Source organism: Vipera ursinii, assembly GCF_947247035.1.
Source record: "Vipera ursinii genome assembly, chromosome: 1".
NCBI lineage: Eukaryota > Metazoa > Chordata > Lepidosauria > Squamata > Viperidae > Vipera > Vipera ursinii.
This window is the reverse complement of record NC_139512.1, coordinates 356,842,993-356,857,130: the sequence shown is the minus strand read 5'-3', so window position 1 is coordinate 356,857,130 and position 14,138 is coordinate 356,842,993. Positions and strand designations below refer to the sequence as shown.

Below are 14,138 nucleotides of genomic sequence, written 5' to 3'. Positions count from 1 at the left end.
CGGAAAGCACGAAGCGGCTTGGAAAAAAAAACAACGCCTCTGCTCGGCGCTTTCTCCCAGCCAGACGCTTCGATCAGCGGCGCTCCTGGGGAGGGGAAAAAAACAAAAACAAAACCCCTCTGCAGAGAAGGGAGGTCTCTGCTCCAACAGCCCCGCGAGGTAGGCCGGCCGAGTCAGCAACGCGTCTCCCCAGCCCGGTCCGGAGGAGCTTCCCTCCTCCTGGCGCGCACTCTTACCGGCGCGCGGCAATCGCAGCGCGTCCCGACTCGGGGATTTACGGGAGAGGCTCCTCAGCCAATCGCCGGCCGCCTCCGCCGCGGCCCCGCCTCTTTCCCGGGCCCCATGTGCCTTATAGAGGCGCAGCAGCCGCTTCCTCGGCCAAAGGCGAGCGAGCGCTTCGCCGGAGAGTCGCGCGCGGGACGGGCGTCGATCCTGAGGAGGAGAAAGGGGGGGGAAAAAGCGCAGACTGGCCGGCGGAGCCTCGGGAACCACCGGCGGGATCGTGCAAGGCTGTGCCTTGGACGGCGGAGCCCCTTCTGGATCGCGGGGCGGGGCGGGGGGGGCGTCCGGACCAGCCGCGGGAAGCGGCCGCGCCCCGACGGCGGGTGGGTCTAGATGGCCTCTGGGTGCCCCTGGCGGGGATGCGCGCCTCGCCGGCGCTGAGCCCTGGTCGGGGACCGTCCTCCGTCGGGCGGCAGGCGGTCCCGGCTGGTTGCCCGTCCGCCCCGCGCCATGATCCGCCTCTACATCGCGGTGGAGCTGCTGATGGCCGGGCTGGCTATCGCGGGCAACGTGCTGGTCTGCTGGGCGGTGGCGTTGAACAGCCGGCTCCAGACGGCCACCAACTACTTCCTGGTCTCGCTGGCCGTGGCCGACGTGGCCGTGGGGCTGCTGGCCATCCCCTTCGCCGTGACCATCAGCGTGGGCTTGACCACCGACTTCCACGGCTGCCTCTTCCTGGCCTGCTTCGTGCTGGTGCTCACCCAGAGCTCCATCTTCAGCCTGCTGGCCGTGGCCGTCGACCGCTACCTGGCCATCAAGATCCCGCTTAGGTAAGGGCGGCGTGTGGCCGGGCTCGCTGGCTTGAGCCGCGCATCTTGGCCGGGCTTGCTTTGCAAAAGGCGGCGGCGGCGGGGGGGGGGGGGCTGGACTAGATGATCTCCCAAGGTCCCTTCCATCCCTGTTCGGTTAGCAGAGGAGGGGCGCTGATGCTCCCCAGAGAGAGAGAGAGCGGGAGAGAGAGAGAGTCAAAAAGAGAGATAGAGAGAGAAGCAGAAAGAGAAAGAAAGAGGCAGAAAGAGAGAGAGGGAGAGAGAGAAAGAGTCAAACAGAGAGAAAGAGAGGAAGAGAGAGAGAGAGAGAGAGACGCAGCAAGAAAGACGGAGGGAGAGAGAGTCAAAGAGAGAGAGAAAGAAGAGAGAGAGAGAGAGCACCAAACAGAAAGAAAGAGGCAGAAAGAGAAAGAGAGAGGGAGAGAGAAAGAGAGAGAGAGTCAAACAGAGAGAAAGAGGGAGGGAGGGAGAGAAAGGCAGAGAGAGTCAAAGAAAGAGAGAAAGAAAGAAAGAGAGAGAGAGAGTCAAACAGAGAGAAAGAGGGAAAGAGGGAGAGAAAGGCAGAGAGAGTCAAAGAAAGAGAGAGAGAGAAAGAACGAGAGAGAGAGAGAGACCATGTTGCTGGCCATCCTCCAGCATTGGGTTAAAGAAGAAGCTGGACCACCAACCCTTTTGCATGCTTTGGTGGGTGGGGTTGGGCTGGATGACCTCAAGGACTTACCACCGTTCATTTAGTGACCGTTTGAAGTTACAATCGCCCCGAAAAGAGTGACTTACGACCGTTTGTCACACTTACACAACCGCTGTAGCATCCCCAGGGTCACCTGATCAAAATTCGGACGCTTGGCAACTGACTCATATTTATGACGGTCGCAGTGTCCCCGCGGGGGGGGAGGGGAGACACGCGATCCCATTTTGTGACCTTCTGACCATCCAAGTCAGCAGGGAAACCAGGTTACTAACTTCTCAATTGCAGGGATTCGCTTAAGAGCTGTGGCGAGAACGGTCGTAAAGCGGGGCAAAATTCACTTAGCCGCTGTCTCGCTTCGCAAACAGAAGTGGCGGGCTCCATCGGGGTTGTAAGTCGAGGGATCCCTGTGCATTTGAGACAAATAAAAAGCTTTACGTGGGAGGGGGGGCTTGGGAAGATCTGGCCGCAAAGATTGTAAGCTAAGATAGACTGCTCCTGCCAGAGCAGAACCACCGCCGTCTTCTCAAGGAGGCTCGAGAATCATCGTAAACAGAAACTGTCTCAGGTATTAATTACTCAACGTCTATTATTAGCTACACACAACCCTCGGATTGGAACAAAAGGAGGCGGGGCTTTTGGGTTCCTAAGTGCAGGTTGCAAGGAAGGGGCGCCACTCTGCAATTTAACCTCCCCAGAACCGCCTTAGGCCCATTGTCCAGAAGAGAAAAATGAGGCTGAGAGAAAGGAGGCCACCCGGAGCAGCATTGTACATTTCTCAGCAAAGGTGGAGGGGGGAGGTGGCTTTGCTGAGAAATGTGCAATGCTGCTCCGGGTGGCCTCCTTTCCTCTGCTCAGGGAGCGGAACGCCGCCATCAGGAGGGCGGGCACGACTCTTGGGAGCTGTGAAACTCACCGCCACTGGAATTTTCCCAAGAGCCACGGGGAGGCGTTGAGCGCCAGAGGGCCAAAGGGGGTCTGGCCTTGGCACAAAAGTTACAATTTCCGTTGCTGAGCAAGAGAGTTGTTAAGTACGTTTTGTACCATTTTACGAACTTCCTTGACGTAGTCGTTAAGTGAATCGCTGCAGCGGTTTACCTTAATGAGACGGTTGTCAAGTGAATCTGGTTTCCCCACTGTAGGTTGCAAAAGGGGATCACATGACCCCGGGATGCTGCGACCGTCATAAATATGGGTAATCCTCGACTGATGACCCAATTCTGGCTTCCCTATTGACTCTGCTCGTTCTGTCGCTAAGCGAGACATTGGTGAATTGAGTTTTGCCCCATTTTATGACCTTTCTTGCCACACTTGCAACCGTCATAAGTACATGCCACTTGCTTAGCATCTGAATTTTGATCACAAGACCACGGGCAGGTTGAAACGGTCGTAAGTGTGGACAATGGTCATATGTCCTTTTTTTTCTGCGCCACTGTAAATGCAAATGGTCACTTAGAAGTCGAGGAGTATTTTAAAAAAGCTTCACAACATTCCTGCCAAATTCTTTAGGCTGGGAGAGAACTAAAGGCAATTTGCATCTTGGTTCACACAATTAGCTAAACCCAGATTCACCACCCTGGTTTCTACACAGTGCAACACCTGAAAACGTCTTTTTCCCCTGCCCTTGTAAACCTGCTAAATGTACTGTTGTAAACTTGAGGACTCGATTCACAAAAGTTGAGCCCTAAAGTTGGAAGGAACTCTTGAGGTCATCCAGCCCAACCCCGCCCACCAAGGCCTCCATGATGTCCGGGGCTCCGGCTTCTTGAACACAATCCCACCAAAGGGAGACACCCCCGCCACACACACACACACACACACTTCTCCAGGCTGGAGGTTCTCTTTCCCAAGTCCAGCCGGAACCCGGAATTAACTCACTTTGCAAATTCACACAACCTACTACTACGGGTTCCTCGACTCCCCAAAGTTAGTTTAGTCAGGTTTTGAAGGTTGCTCACATCTCTGCCCACCTGTTCATGGAGGCCCACCTTCTTGCTGTTTACCTGTAGTGGGAGGACAGACCCCCCCCGGCTGTTTCTCGCGGGTCCTGGGGGGGTGCACCCCCCTTCTCAGAGGTTTTAACTCATCCTACACTCATTTCGTAGCGTCCTTACACGTCGCTTATCCTTAAAATTCCTCCTTGTTATTGAAAGTGACCGGCTTGGATGAACATCCCGGATGGTTTGCCAAAAATATGAATGGGAATGAACTCCCCCCCCCGCTGCGCGCTTCTTTTTTTTTGCAAAAAAAAAAAGCGAATTTATATCATTGTCCCAAATATAGCCACTGTTGTTGTTTTTTTCAGAGTCTTTGGCTAAAGGGCTGATGCTCCCTTGCGTGGAGTTCATTTGAATGGGTGGGGCAGCTTGTTCCTCTTCTTTTGTGAGAAGCCCCCCCACATACACACACCTTGCTTGTCTCTGTGTGTGTGCGCGTACGTGTGCATGTGTGTGTGTGTTGTCCGGGGCGGGCCACAGATTTTTTTTTCCAATTGGCAAAAGAAGGAACCGTTTTCAGACAGTGCATTGGTTTGAAACACCATCCGTGGCAATCTTTACACACACACACACACACACACCTTACTTGTGTGTGTGTGTGTGTGTGCGTGTTTGTGTGTCTCATCCAGGGCGGGCCACAGATTTTTTTTCCAATTGGCAAAAGAAGGAACCGTTTTCAGACAGTGCATTGGTTTGCAACACCATCCGTGGCAATCTTTACACAAACACACACACCCACACCTTACTTGTCTCTGTGTTTGTGTTTCTGTGAGTGTGTGTGTGTGTGTTTGTGTATGTCATCTGGGGTGGGGGCACAGATTTTTTTTCCAACTGGCAAAAGAGGGAACCGTTCAGTTCGTGGCAATCTTTGCCAATCGGGCGTTGCTTTTGGCAGCTGGGACTACCAGTCCCATTAGCCCCAGCCACCTGGGCATGATGGGGCTTGCAGTCTGAAACCCAGGCTGGGAGTTGTTTTTCTACCCTTGGCGGCAGAAGAGGCCAGAAAAAGCAGAACCAAGAGGGCACTTAACCGCCAGCACAGTGTATTGTATAACCGCACGCTTCCGCAAAAATGGATCGAGGCTGTGCAAACGAGTTTTTGCCTGGAGGATGGGGGCACAAAACTTTACATTTAAAAAAAACAAACAAATTTTTAAATGGATTTAAATAAACACATGTAAACGGAAACAGTTACATTTTAAATCAATGTAAGATATTTTACATCTACATTTGAATGAATGTAAATAATTACATTTGGAATTCATTTAAATCATTACATCGTGAATGCTCTGAAACGATTAAATTTTAAACAAAGGTAAACAATTACATGTTAAATAAACGTAAATGATTGCATTTGAAATAAATTTAAATCATTCTACTTTCACTTGATTGAAACAATTCCATTGTGAATGCATTGAAACTATTAGGAATTAAATGCATTGAAACGATTCCCTTTTAAATAGATTTAAATGAATTACATTTTAGAATAGAATAGAATAGGAATAGAATAGGAATAGAATATGGAATAGAATAGAATAGAATAGAATAGAATAGAATAGAATAGAATAGAATAGAATAGAATAGATAATGGAATGAAGAATAGAATAGAATAGAATAAATAGAATAATAGAATAGAATAGAATAGAATAGAATAGAATAGATAATGGAATGAAGAATAGAATAGAATAATAGAATAGAATAGAATAGATAATGGAATGAAGAATACAATAGAATAGAATAATAGAATAGAATAGAATAGATAATGGAATGAAGAATAGAATAGAATAGAATAGAAGAGAAGAGAAGAGAAGAGAAGAATAGAATAATAGAATAGAATAGATAATGGAATGAAGAATAGAATAGAATAGCATAGAATAGAATAGAATAGAATAGAATAGAATAGAATAGAATAGAATAGAATAGAATAGAAGTTGGAAGGGACCTTGGAGGTCTTCTAGTCCAGCCCCCTGCTCACGCAGGAGAACCTATACCATCTCAGAGAGGTGAATGTCCAGCCTGTTCTTAAAAATCTCCAGTCATGGAACGCCCACGATTTCTGGGGGTAAGCAATAGTCCTTTGAATTCATTTAAATGACACTTTGAGTGCCTGTAAATAATTGAGATTTAAATGCATTTTAAGCGATTAAGTTTTAAATAGATTTAAAACGTTTACATTTTAAATCAGCGTAAATAACTAAATTTCAAACGAAACGATTAAGTCATAACTGAATTTAAACAGCTTCGTTCTGAATAAAACTTAGACAATAAAAATTGAAATATATTTAATTACATTTTAAACAAATTGAACTCATTACATTTTGAATAAATGTAAATAAATGCATATCCCCTTTCCTTTCCTGGGTTTTTTTTTTCCCAACTCTTCAGCAACAGATGTTCCTTTTCTATATAATCCCAGAGGATTACAGGATGGGGGAGGGGGAAACCGGTCCGGATTTAGCCCTTTGGTGCACCGGAAGAACTGCAAAGTTGCGTGATCCTTTCCTTACTAATTTCTTTGGGGCTGGCAGCTGGTGGGTTGTGTGTTGCGAAGCTGTGAATATCCTTCAATGCAGAGCCTCAGTTCAACCCAATGCAGGGTACAAACGGTGGCCTGGAGCTTCATTTCTAGCTGCGGGGAAAGAACGCCCAGGTTTCTGGTGGCGTCACTCGATCTCGCACCGAAGCTTTGGGCAAACCCAGGCATCTTTGGTCTTAATATGACAGGTAGTCCTCGGCTTACAACAGTATCATTTAGTGACCATTCGAAGTTGCAGCGGCACTGGAAAAAGTGACTTAGGACTGCTTTTCACACTTAACGACCATCGCGGTCACGTGATCGAAATTCGGCCGCAAAGTGGCTCGTATTTATGATGGTTGCAGCGTCCCCCCAGGAGGGGGGGGGTCCCCAGATCCCCTTTTTGTGACTTTCTGACAAGCAAAATCCACGGGGGAAGAAGCTGGAGGTTAAGCTGCAGCGATTCGCTTAACAACCGCAGAAAGAACCGTCGTAAAATGGGGCACTTTTAACGGCCGTCTCCCTTAGCAACAATAATGTTGGGCTGAATTGTGGTGGCAAGTCAACGACTGCCATTACTATGATTTAGAAAGGAAGGGAAGAGAGGAAGGGAATGGCGTCTGCTGCGAAAGGGCACAGCGAACCGGCTGGCTGAGGGATTCTGGGAGTTGAAGTCCACCCATGTTAACCTTGCCGAGGTTGGGAAAGGCTGCTTTAAAACCATAATGATGATGATGATAATAATAATATAATAATAATAATAATAATAATAATAATAATAATAATAATAATAATAATAATAATAATAATAATAATAATATCTTCTAGAGGGCAAATCCAGTTGTTTACCATTGCACGGTCGGTGTGTGTTACAATTTGCCAGAAAGTTGTTGTGTTTTCCCATCTGTGTGTGGCGACTGATGTTTCCGGCGTCATCTCGCACCCGGTGCCCAGGTCAACCCTCTCGCCGCACGTCGGCTTCCTTTGGCTTTGGCCGGGATCTTCTCAGAAACGTCCTTAAGCAAAAAAAAATAAAATAAAAAGGATTTGTTCAGCCGTGGAATCTTGTGGCCGGGAGTTCCACCGGCTGTGCCTCCCCAGTGGCTGTTTCAGCCTGCAGACAGAAACGGCTTGTGGCGCCAAGCACACAAAGGCAAGGAAAGTCGGACCGACGCATGTGGGGGACGGGAAAAGGGTTCATCCGATTTGCACCGTCTAAGCCGGGATGAAACCGCCATCTCCCGATTACAGAGGACAAAGCTTGGATTAGAGACTCTTTTCCCTAGGTTCCCTGACCCTGATCTGCTTCGCTTGGTGTTTTTCAACCTTGGCTACTTTAAGATGTCTGGAGCCCAATTCCCAGAACTCGGTGGCCGGCTTGAGGGCTGGGGGATTCTGGGAGTTGAAAGCCCAGAAGGGTCTTATACTGGTTTTAAAGAGTGAGAAACTGACCGAAAAGTCACTGGAAACATGTAGGCAGGGTGAGACCCCAGAACCCTGGACAGCTGGACATCTCGGCCCAAATAGCAGCTTCCTTCCTTCCTTCCTTCCTTCCTTCCTTCCTTCCTTCCTTCCTTCCTTCCTTCCTTCCTTCCTCACTTTCTCCTTCTTTCTTTCCTTCCTTCCTTCTTTCTGACACTTCTTCCTTCCAACACTTCTTCCTTCCTCCCTCCCTCCCTCCTCTTTCTTTCTTTCTTTCTTTCTTTCTTTCTTTCTTTCTTTCTTTCTTTCTTTCTTTCTTTCTTTCTTTCTTTCTTCTTACCCTCATTCATCTCTCTTTCTTTCTGTCCTTCAATCTCTCATGTCCCAAAGATGCATTTTCAAAAGGCCACTGGACTTCTTTTGTTTTTCTTTGGACCCGTTTCGCTTCTCGTTCAATCTCTCATCTTTCTGTTTTCTTTTCTCATTCCTTCTCTTTCCCTTACCTCTCCTTTCATCTTTCAGTTTTTCTTTCCTTCCTTTCTTCCTCCCTGCCTCCCTCCCACTCCCTCTCCCCTCCCCCCTCCCTCTCCCCTCCCCCCTCCCTCCCTCCCCCTCCCTGTCCCCTCCCCCCTCCCTGTCCCCTCCCCCTCCCTCCCTCCCACTCCCTCAAAGGAGAGTGGCATTGGCTCGGCTCCTGGGCGTGCAAGGAGCAATGCGAGGGGGGCATGAATAACAGAGCTGGGAGGAAGGGACCCTGGAGGTCTTCTAGTCCAGCCCCCCTGCTCAAGCAGGAGTCCCTATTCCATTCCAGACAAATGGTTGTCCAGTCTCTTCTTGAAAACCTCCAGTGATGGGGAAGGAAGGAAGGAAGGAAGGAAGGAAGGAAGGAAGGAAGGAAGGAAGGAAGGATAGCAGAACAACAGAGTTGGAAGGGACCCTGGAGGTCTTCTAGTCCAGCCCCCTGCTCAGGCGAGAGACCCTATCCCACGATAAAAGGCTGTTCAGTCTCTTCTTAAAAACCTCCGCTGATAAGAGAGCAGCCACAGCTTCTGGTGGCGAGCAGTTCCACCGGTTAATTGTTCTCGCAGACGGGACATTTCTCCTTATTTCTAGATGGGATCTCTCCGTGATTTTGTTCAGCCCAAACCGGGCCTTATGAATTTGGATGCGGAGAAATTGGCTGGCTCCATTGACTAAGCAGCTGTTTTCCTTTTATTATTATTGTTATTATTATTATTATTATTATTATTATTATTATTATTATTATTATTATTATTATTAGACGGGAACTTGGGCCGTTCTTTCTCCAGCTGTTCCGCCATGCCCTAAAATGGGAAATGTGTTTCTGTTACTCCCCCAGCCCCAGAATAAAATTAGTGATTTGGTTGGGGGTTAGGGGGGAGCAAGGTGGGGGGAGGGGGGAAAGAAAGGGAGGGTTTATTTTTTTAAGAAGTAGGAAAACATCCCTTTAGCTGACGAAGCCAGGATGGGAGATGGCAGCTTTATAAATAAAAGGGGAAAAAAAGAAATCCAAGGGATTGGAAGGAGAGTGTGTGCCTCGTGGTGCCATCGTGCAACTGCCGGAGGATGTTGTGAACCTGGTTGCGATGGGGTTGGGGGCTCCTGTCCGTCTCCTAGGGGTAGAAGAGCGGAAGGCTGGTGGGCATTTTTTTCTTTTTCTTTTTTTTCCACTTTCCCATTTTCTTTCCTTCCTTCTCTGTTTGACTTTCTCATTTTCTCTTTCTTTCCTTCCTTTTTCACTTTCCTTCCTTCCTTCCCTTTCTTGTCTTCCTTCCTTTCTTCTTTTCACTTTCTTGTCTTCCTTCCTTCCACCCTTCCTCCCTCCCTTCCATCTTTCCCTTCCTTCCTTCCTTCCTCCCTTCCTTCCTTCCTTTCCTCTTTCATTTTGTTTTCCTTCCTTCCTTTCCTCTTTTCACTTTCTTCTTTCTTTCCTTTCTTTTTACATTCTTGTTTTCTTTCCTTCCACCCTCCCTCCATTCCTTCTGTCTTTCACTCTTGTTTTCCTTCCTTCCTTCCTTTCCACTATTCACTTTCTTGTTTCCTTTCCTTTCTTTTTACTTTATTGTTTTCCTTCCTTCCTTCCTTCCTTCCTTCCTTCCTTCCTTCCTTTCATTCTCCTTCCTTCCTATTGTTACCTTTCTCCCTTCCTTCCTTCCTTCCTTCCTTCCTTCCTTCCTTCCTTCCCCACTGTCTCTTGAGTTCATTTCCTTCCTCCCTCCCTTCTTCCTTCCTTCCCCACTGCAACTCTGCATGTTCCCTTCCTTCCTTCCTTTCATTCTCCTTCCTTCCTATTGTTACCTTTCTCCTTCCTTCCTTCCTTCCTTCCTTCCTTCCTTCCTTCCTTCCTTCTTTCCTTCCTTCTGTAGTTCTTCCTATTGTTACCTACCTTCCTTCCTTCCTTCCTTCCTTCCTTCCTTCCTTCCTTTCATTCTCCTTCCTTCCTATTGTTACCTTTCTCCTTCCTTCCTTCCTTCCTTCCTTCCTTCCTTCCTTCCTTCCTTTCATTCTCCTTCCTTCCTATTGTTACCTTTCTCCTTCCTTCCTTCCTTCCTTCCTTCCTTCCTTCCTTCCTTCCTTCTTTCCTTCCTTCTGTAGTTCTTCCTATTGTTACCTACCTTCCTTCCTTCCTTCCTTTCATTCTCCTTCCTTCCTATTGTTACCTTTCTCCTTCCTTCCTTCCTTCCTTCCTTCCTTCCTTCTTTCCTTCCTTCTGTAGTTCTTCCTATTGTTACCTACCTTCCTTCCTTCCTTCCTTCCTTCCTTCCTTTCATTCTCCTTCCTTCCTATTGTTACCTTTCTCCTTCCTTCCTTCCTTCCTTCCTTCCTTCCTTCCTTCCTCCCTCCCTCCCTCCCTCCCTCCCTTCCTTCCTTCCTTCCTTCCTTTCATTCTCCTTCCTTCCTATTGTTACCTTTCTCCTTCCTTCCTTCCTTCCTTCCCCACTGTCTCTTGAGTTCATTTCCTTCCTCCCTCCCTTCTTCCTTCCTTCCCCACTGCAACTCTGCATGTTCCCTTCCTTCCTTCCTTTCATTCTCCTTCCTTCCTATTGTTACCTTTCTCCTTCCTTCCTTCCTTCCTTCCTTCCTTCCTTCCTTCCTTCCTTCCTTCTTTCCTTCCTTCTGTAGTTCTTCCTATTGTTACCTACCTTCCTTCCTTCCTTCCTTCCTTCCTTCCTTTCATTCTCCTTCCTTCCTATTGTTACCTTTCTCCTTCCTTCCTTCCTTCCTTCCTTCCTTCCTTCCTTCCTTCTTTCCTTCCTTCTGTAGTTCTTCCTATTGTTACCTACCTTCCTTCCTTCCTTCCTTCCTTCCTTTCATTCTCCTTCCTTCCTATTGTTACCTTTCTCCTTCCTTCCTTCCTTCCTTCCTTCCTTCCTTCCTTCCTTCCTTCCTTCCTTCCTTCCTTCCTTCCTCCCTCCCTCCCTCCCTCCCTCCCTCCCTTCCTTCCTTCCTTCCTTTCATTCTCCTTCCTTCCTATTGTTACCTTTCTCCTTCCTTCCTTCCTTCCTTCCCCACTGTCTCTTGAGTTCATTTCCTTCCTCCCTCCCTTCTTCCTTCCTTCCCCACTGCAACTCTGCATGTTCCCTTCCTTCCTTCCTTTCATTCTCCTTCCTTCCTATTGTTACCTTTCTCCTTCCTTCCTTCCTTCCTTCCTTCCTTCCTTCCTTCCTTCTTTCCTTCCTTCTGTAGTTCTTCCTATTGTTACCTACCTTCCTTCCTTCCTTCCTTCCTTCCTTCCTTTCATTCTCCTTCCTTCCTATTGTTACCTTTCTCCTTCCTTCCTTCCTTCCTTCCTTCCTTCCTTCCTTCCTTCCTCCCTCCCTCCCTCCCTCCCTCCCTCCCTTCCTTCCTTCCTTTCATTCTCCTTCCTTCCTATTGTTACCTTTCTCCTTCCTTCCTTCCTTCCTTCCCCACTGTCTCTTGAGTTCATTTCCTTCCTCCCTCCCTTCTTCCTTCCTTCCCCACTGCAACTCTGCATGTTCCCTTCCTTCCTTCCTTCCTTCCTTCCTTCCTTCCTTCCTTCCTTCCTTCCCTTTATTCTCCTTCCTTCTCTTTTTTACTTTCTTGGTTTCCTTCCTTCCTTCCTTCCTTCCTTCCTTTCATTCTCCTTCCTTCCTATTGTTACCTTTCTCCTTCCTTCCTTCCTTCCTTCCTTCCTTCCTTCCTTCCTTCCTTTCATTCTCCTTCCTTCCTATTGTTACCTTTCTCCTTCCTTCCTTCCTTCCTTCCTTCCTTCCTTCCTTCCTTCCTTCCTTCCTTCTTTCCTTCCTTCTGTAGTTCTTCCTATTGTTACCTACCTTCCTTCCTTCCTTCCTTTCATTCTCCTTCCTTCCTATTGTTACCTTTCTCCTTCCTTCCTTCCTTCCTTCCTTCCTTCCTTCTTTCCTTCCTTCTGTAGTTCTTCCTATTGTTACCTACCTTCCTTCCTTCCTTCCTTCCTTCCTTCCTTTCATTCTCCTTCCTTCCTATTGTTACCTTTCTCCTTCCTTCCTTCCTTCCTTCCTTCCTTCCTTCCTTCCTTCCTCCCTCCCTCCCTCCCTCCCTCCCTTCCTTCCTTCCTTCCTTCCTTTCATTCTCCTTCCTTCCTATTGTTACCTTTCTCCTTCCTTCCTTCCTTCCTTCCCCACTGTCTCTTGAGTTCATTTCCTTCCTCCCTCCCTTCTTCCTTCCTTCCCCACTGCAACTCTGCATGTTCCCTTCCTTCCTTCCTTTCATTCTCCTTCCTTCCTATTGTTACCTTTCTCCTTCCTTCCTTCCTTCCTTCCTTCCTTCCTTCCTTCCTTCCTTCTTTCCTTCCTTCTGTAGTTCTTCCTATTGTTACCTACCTTCCTTCCTTCCTTCCTTCCTTCCTTCCTTTCATTCTCCTTCCTTCCTATTGTTACCTTTCTCCTTCCTTCCTTCCTTCCTTCCTTCCTTCCTTCCTTCCTTCTTTCCTTCCTTCTGTAGTTCTTCCTATTGTTACCTACCTTCCTTCCTTCCTTCCTTCCTTCCTTTCATTCTCCTTCCTTCCTATTGTTACCTTTCTCCTTCCTTCCTTCCTTCCTTCCTTCCTTCCTTCCTTCCTTCCTTCCTTCCTTCCTTCCTCCCTCCCTCCCTCCCTCCCTCCCTCCCTTCCTTCCTTCCTTCCTTTCATTCTCCTTCCTTCCTATTGTTACCTTTCTCCTTCCTTCCTTCCTTCCTTCCCCACTGTCTCTTGAGTTCATTTCCTTCCTCCCTCCCTTCTTCCTTCCTTCCCCACTGCAACTCTGCATGTTCCCTTCCTTCCTTCCTTTCATTCTCCTTCCTTCCTATTGTTACCTTTCTCCTTCCTTCCTTCCTTCCTTCCTTCCTTCTTTCCTTCCTTCTGTAGTTCTTCCTATTGTTACCTACCTTCCTTCCTTCCTTCCTTCCTTCCTTCCTTTCATTCTCCTTCCTTCCTATTGTTACCTTTCTCCTTCCTTCCTTCCTTCCTTCCTTCCTTCCTTCCTTCCTTCCTCCCTCCCTCCCTCCCTCCCTCCCTTCCTTCCTTCCTTTCATTCTCCTTCCTTCCTATTGTTACCTTTCTCCTTCCTTCCTTCCTTCCTTCCCCACTGTCTCTTGAGTTCATTTCCTTCCTCCCTCCCTTCTTCCTTCCTTCCCCACTGCAACTCTGCATGTTCCCTTCCTTCCTTCCTTCCTTCCTTCCTTCCTTCCTTCCTTCCTTCCTTCCTTCCTTCCTTCCTTCCCTTTATTCTCCTTCCTTCTCTTTTTTACTTTCTTGGTTTCCTTCCTTCCTTCCTTCTTAGTCCTGGGGATTCTCTCCCTCCCCCCCCCAACGTTTCTAGGTTTGGGGGACTTTATTTTTTTCCAGAAAAGTCTGTAGTGGGGGGTGAAGAGTGAAAGAAAGCAGAGGAAACTTCTTTGTGTAGGATCCAAGCCAGGATTTTTATTTCCTGTTTTGAACTTTATAGAAAAAAAATCCATTTTTTTTTGGTTAATGGAGTTATCTTGCCTGTCGCTAACAAGCTCTGGGCTAAGAACTTCAGGCCGTTACATCTTGCCTCCCCTTCTAATGGGAAGCAGATCTTGCTGAAGTGGAGTGGAAGAGACGCTTTTTCAGAAATGGTTCAGCAGAATGTTTTCTCCTCCAGAGCAGCTGGAAGCTTCCTGTCCAAAATGTGGATTATTTTATACCGTTATTATGCTACTTGTCCGAGACGGCGTAGGTTCTCTTGCTTGAGCTGGACTAGAAGACCTCCAAGGTCCCTTCCAACTCATTCTATTCTATTCTGTTCTGTTCTGTTCCTGTTCTGTTCTGTTCTATTCTGTTTTATGTTCTGTTCTATTCTACTCTATTCTATTTTTTTGTTCCATCCCATCCTGTCCCGTCCCATCCCAGTCTAGTCTAGTCTAATCTAGTCTGTTCTGTTCTTTCATTATTCTGTTCTATTCCATTCCATTCCATTCCATTCCATTCTAATTCTATT

General features: G+C 47.5%; 1 protein-coding gene across 1 annotated transcript in view; it reads left to right on the top strand.

Annotated features, from left to right (window-relative positions):
* Window positions 1-732: 732 nt before the first annotated feature.
* ADORA2B (adenosine A2b receptor) overlaps window positions 733-14,138 on the top strand; it is a gene marked incomplete at its 5' end in the record, with an annotated part of 33,389 nt that continues 19,983 nt past the window's right edge. Inside the window, one exon of the mRNA XM_083379844.1 lies at window positions 733-1,052. Coding sequence (XP_083235970.1) covers window positions 733-1,052 — 320 coding nt within the window. The remainder of the gene's footprint in view (window positions 1,053-14,138) is intronic.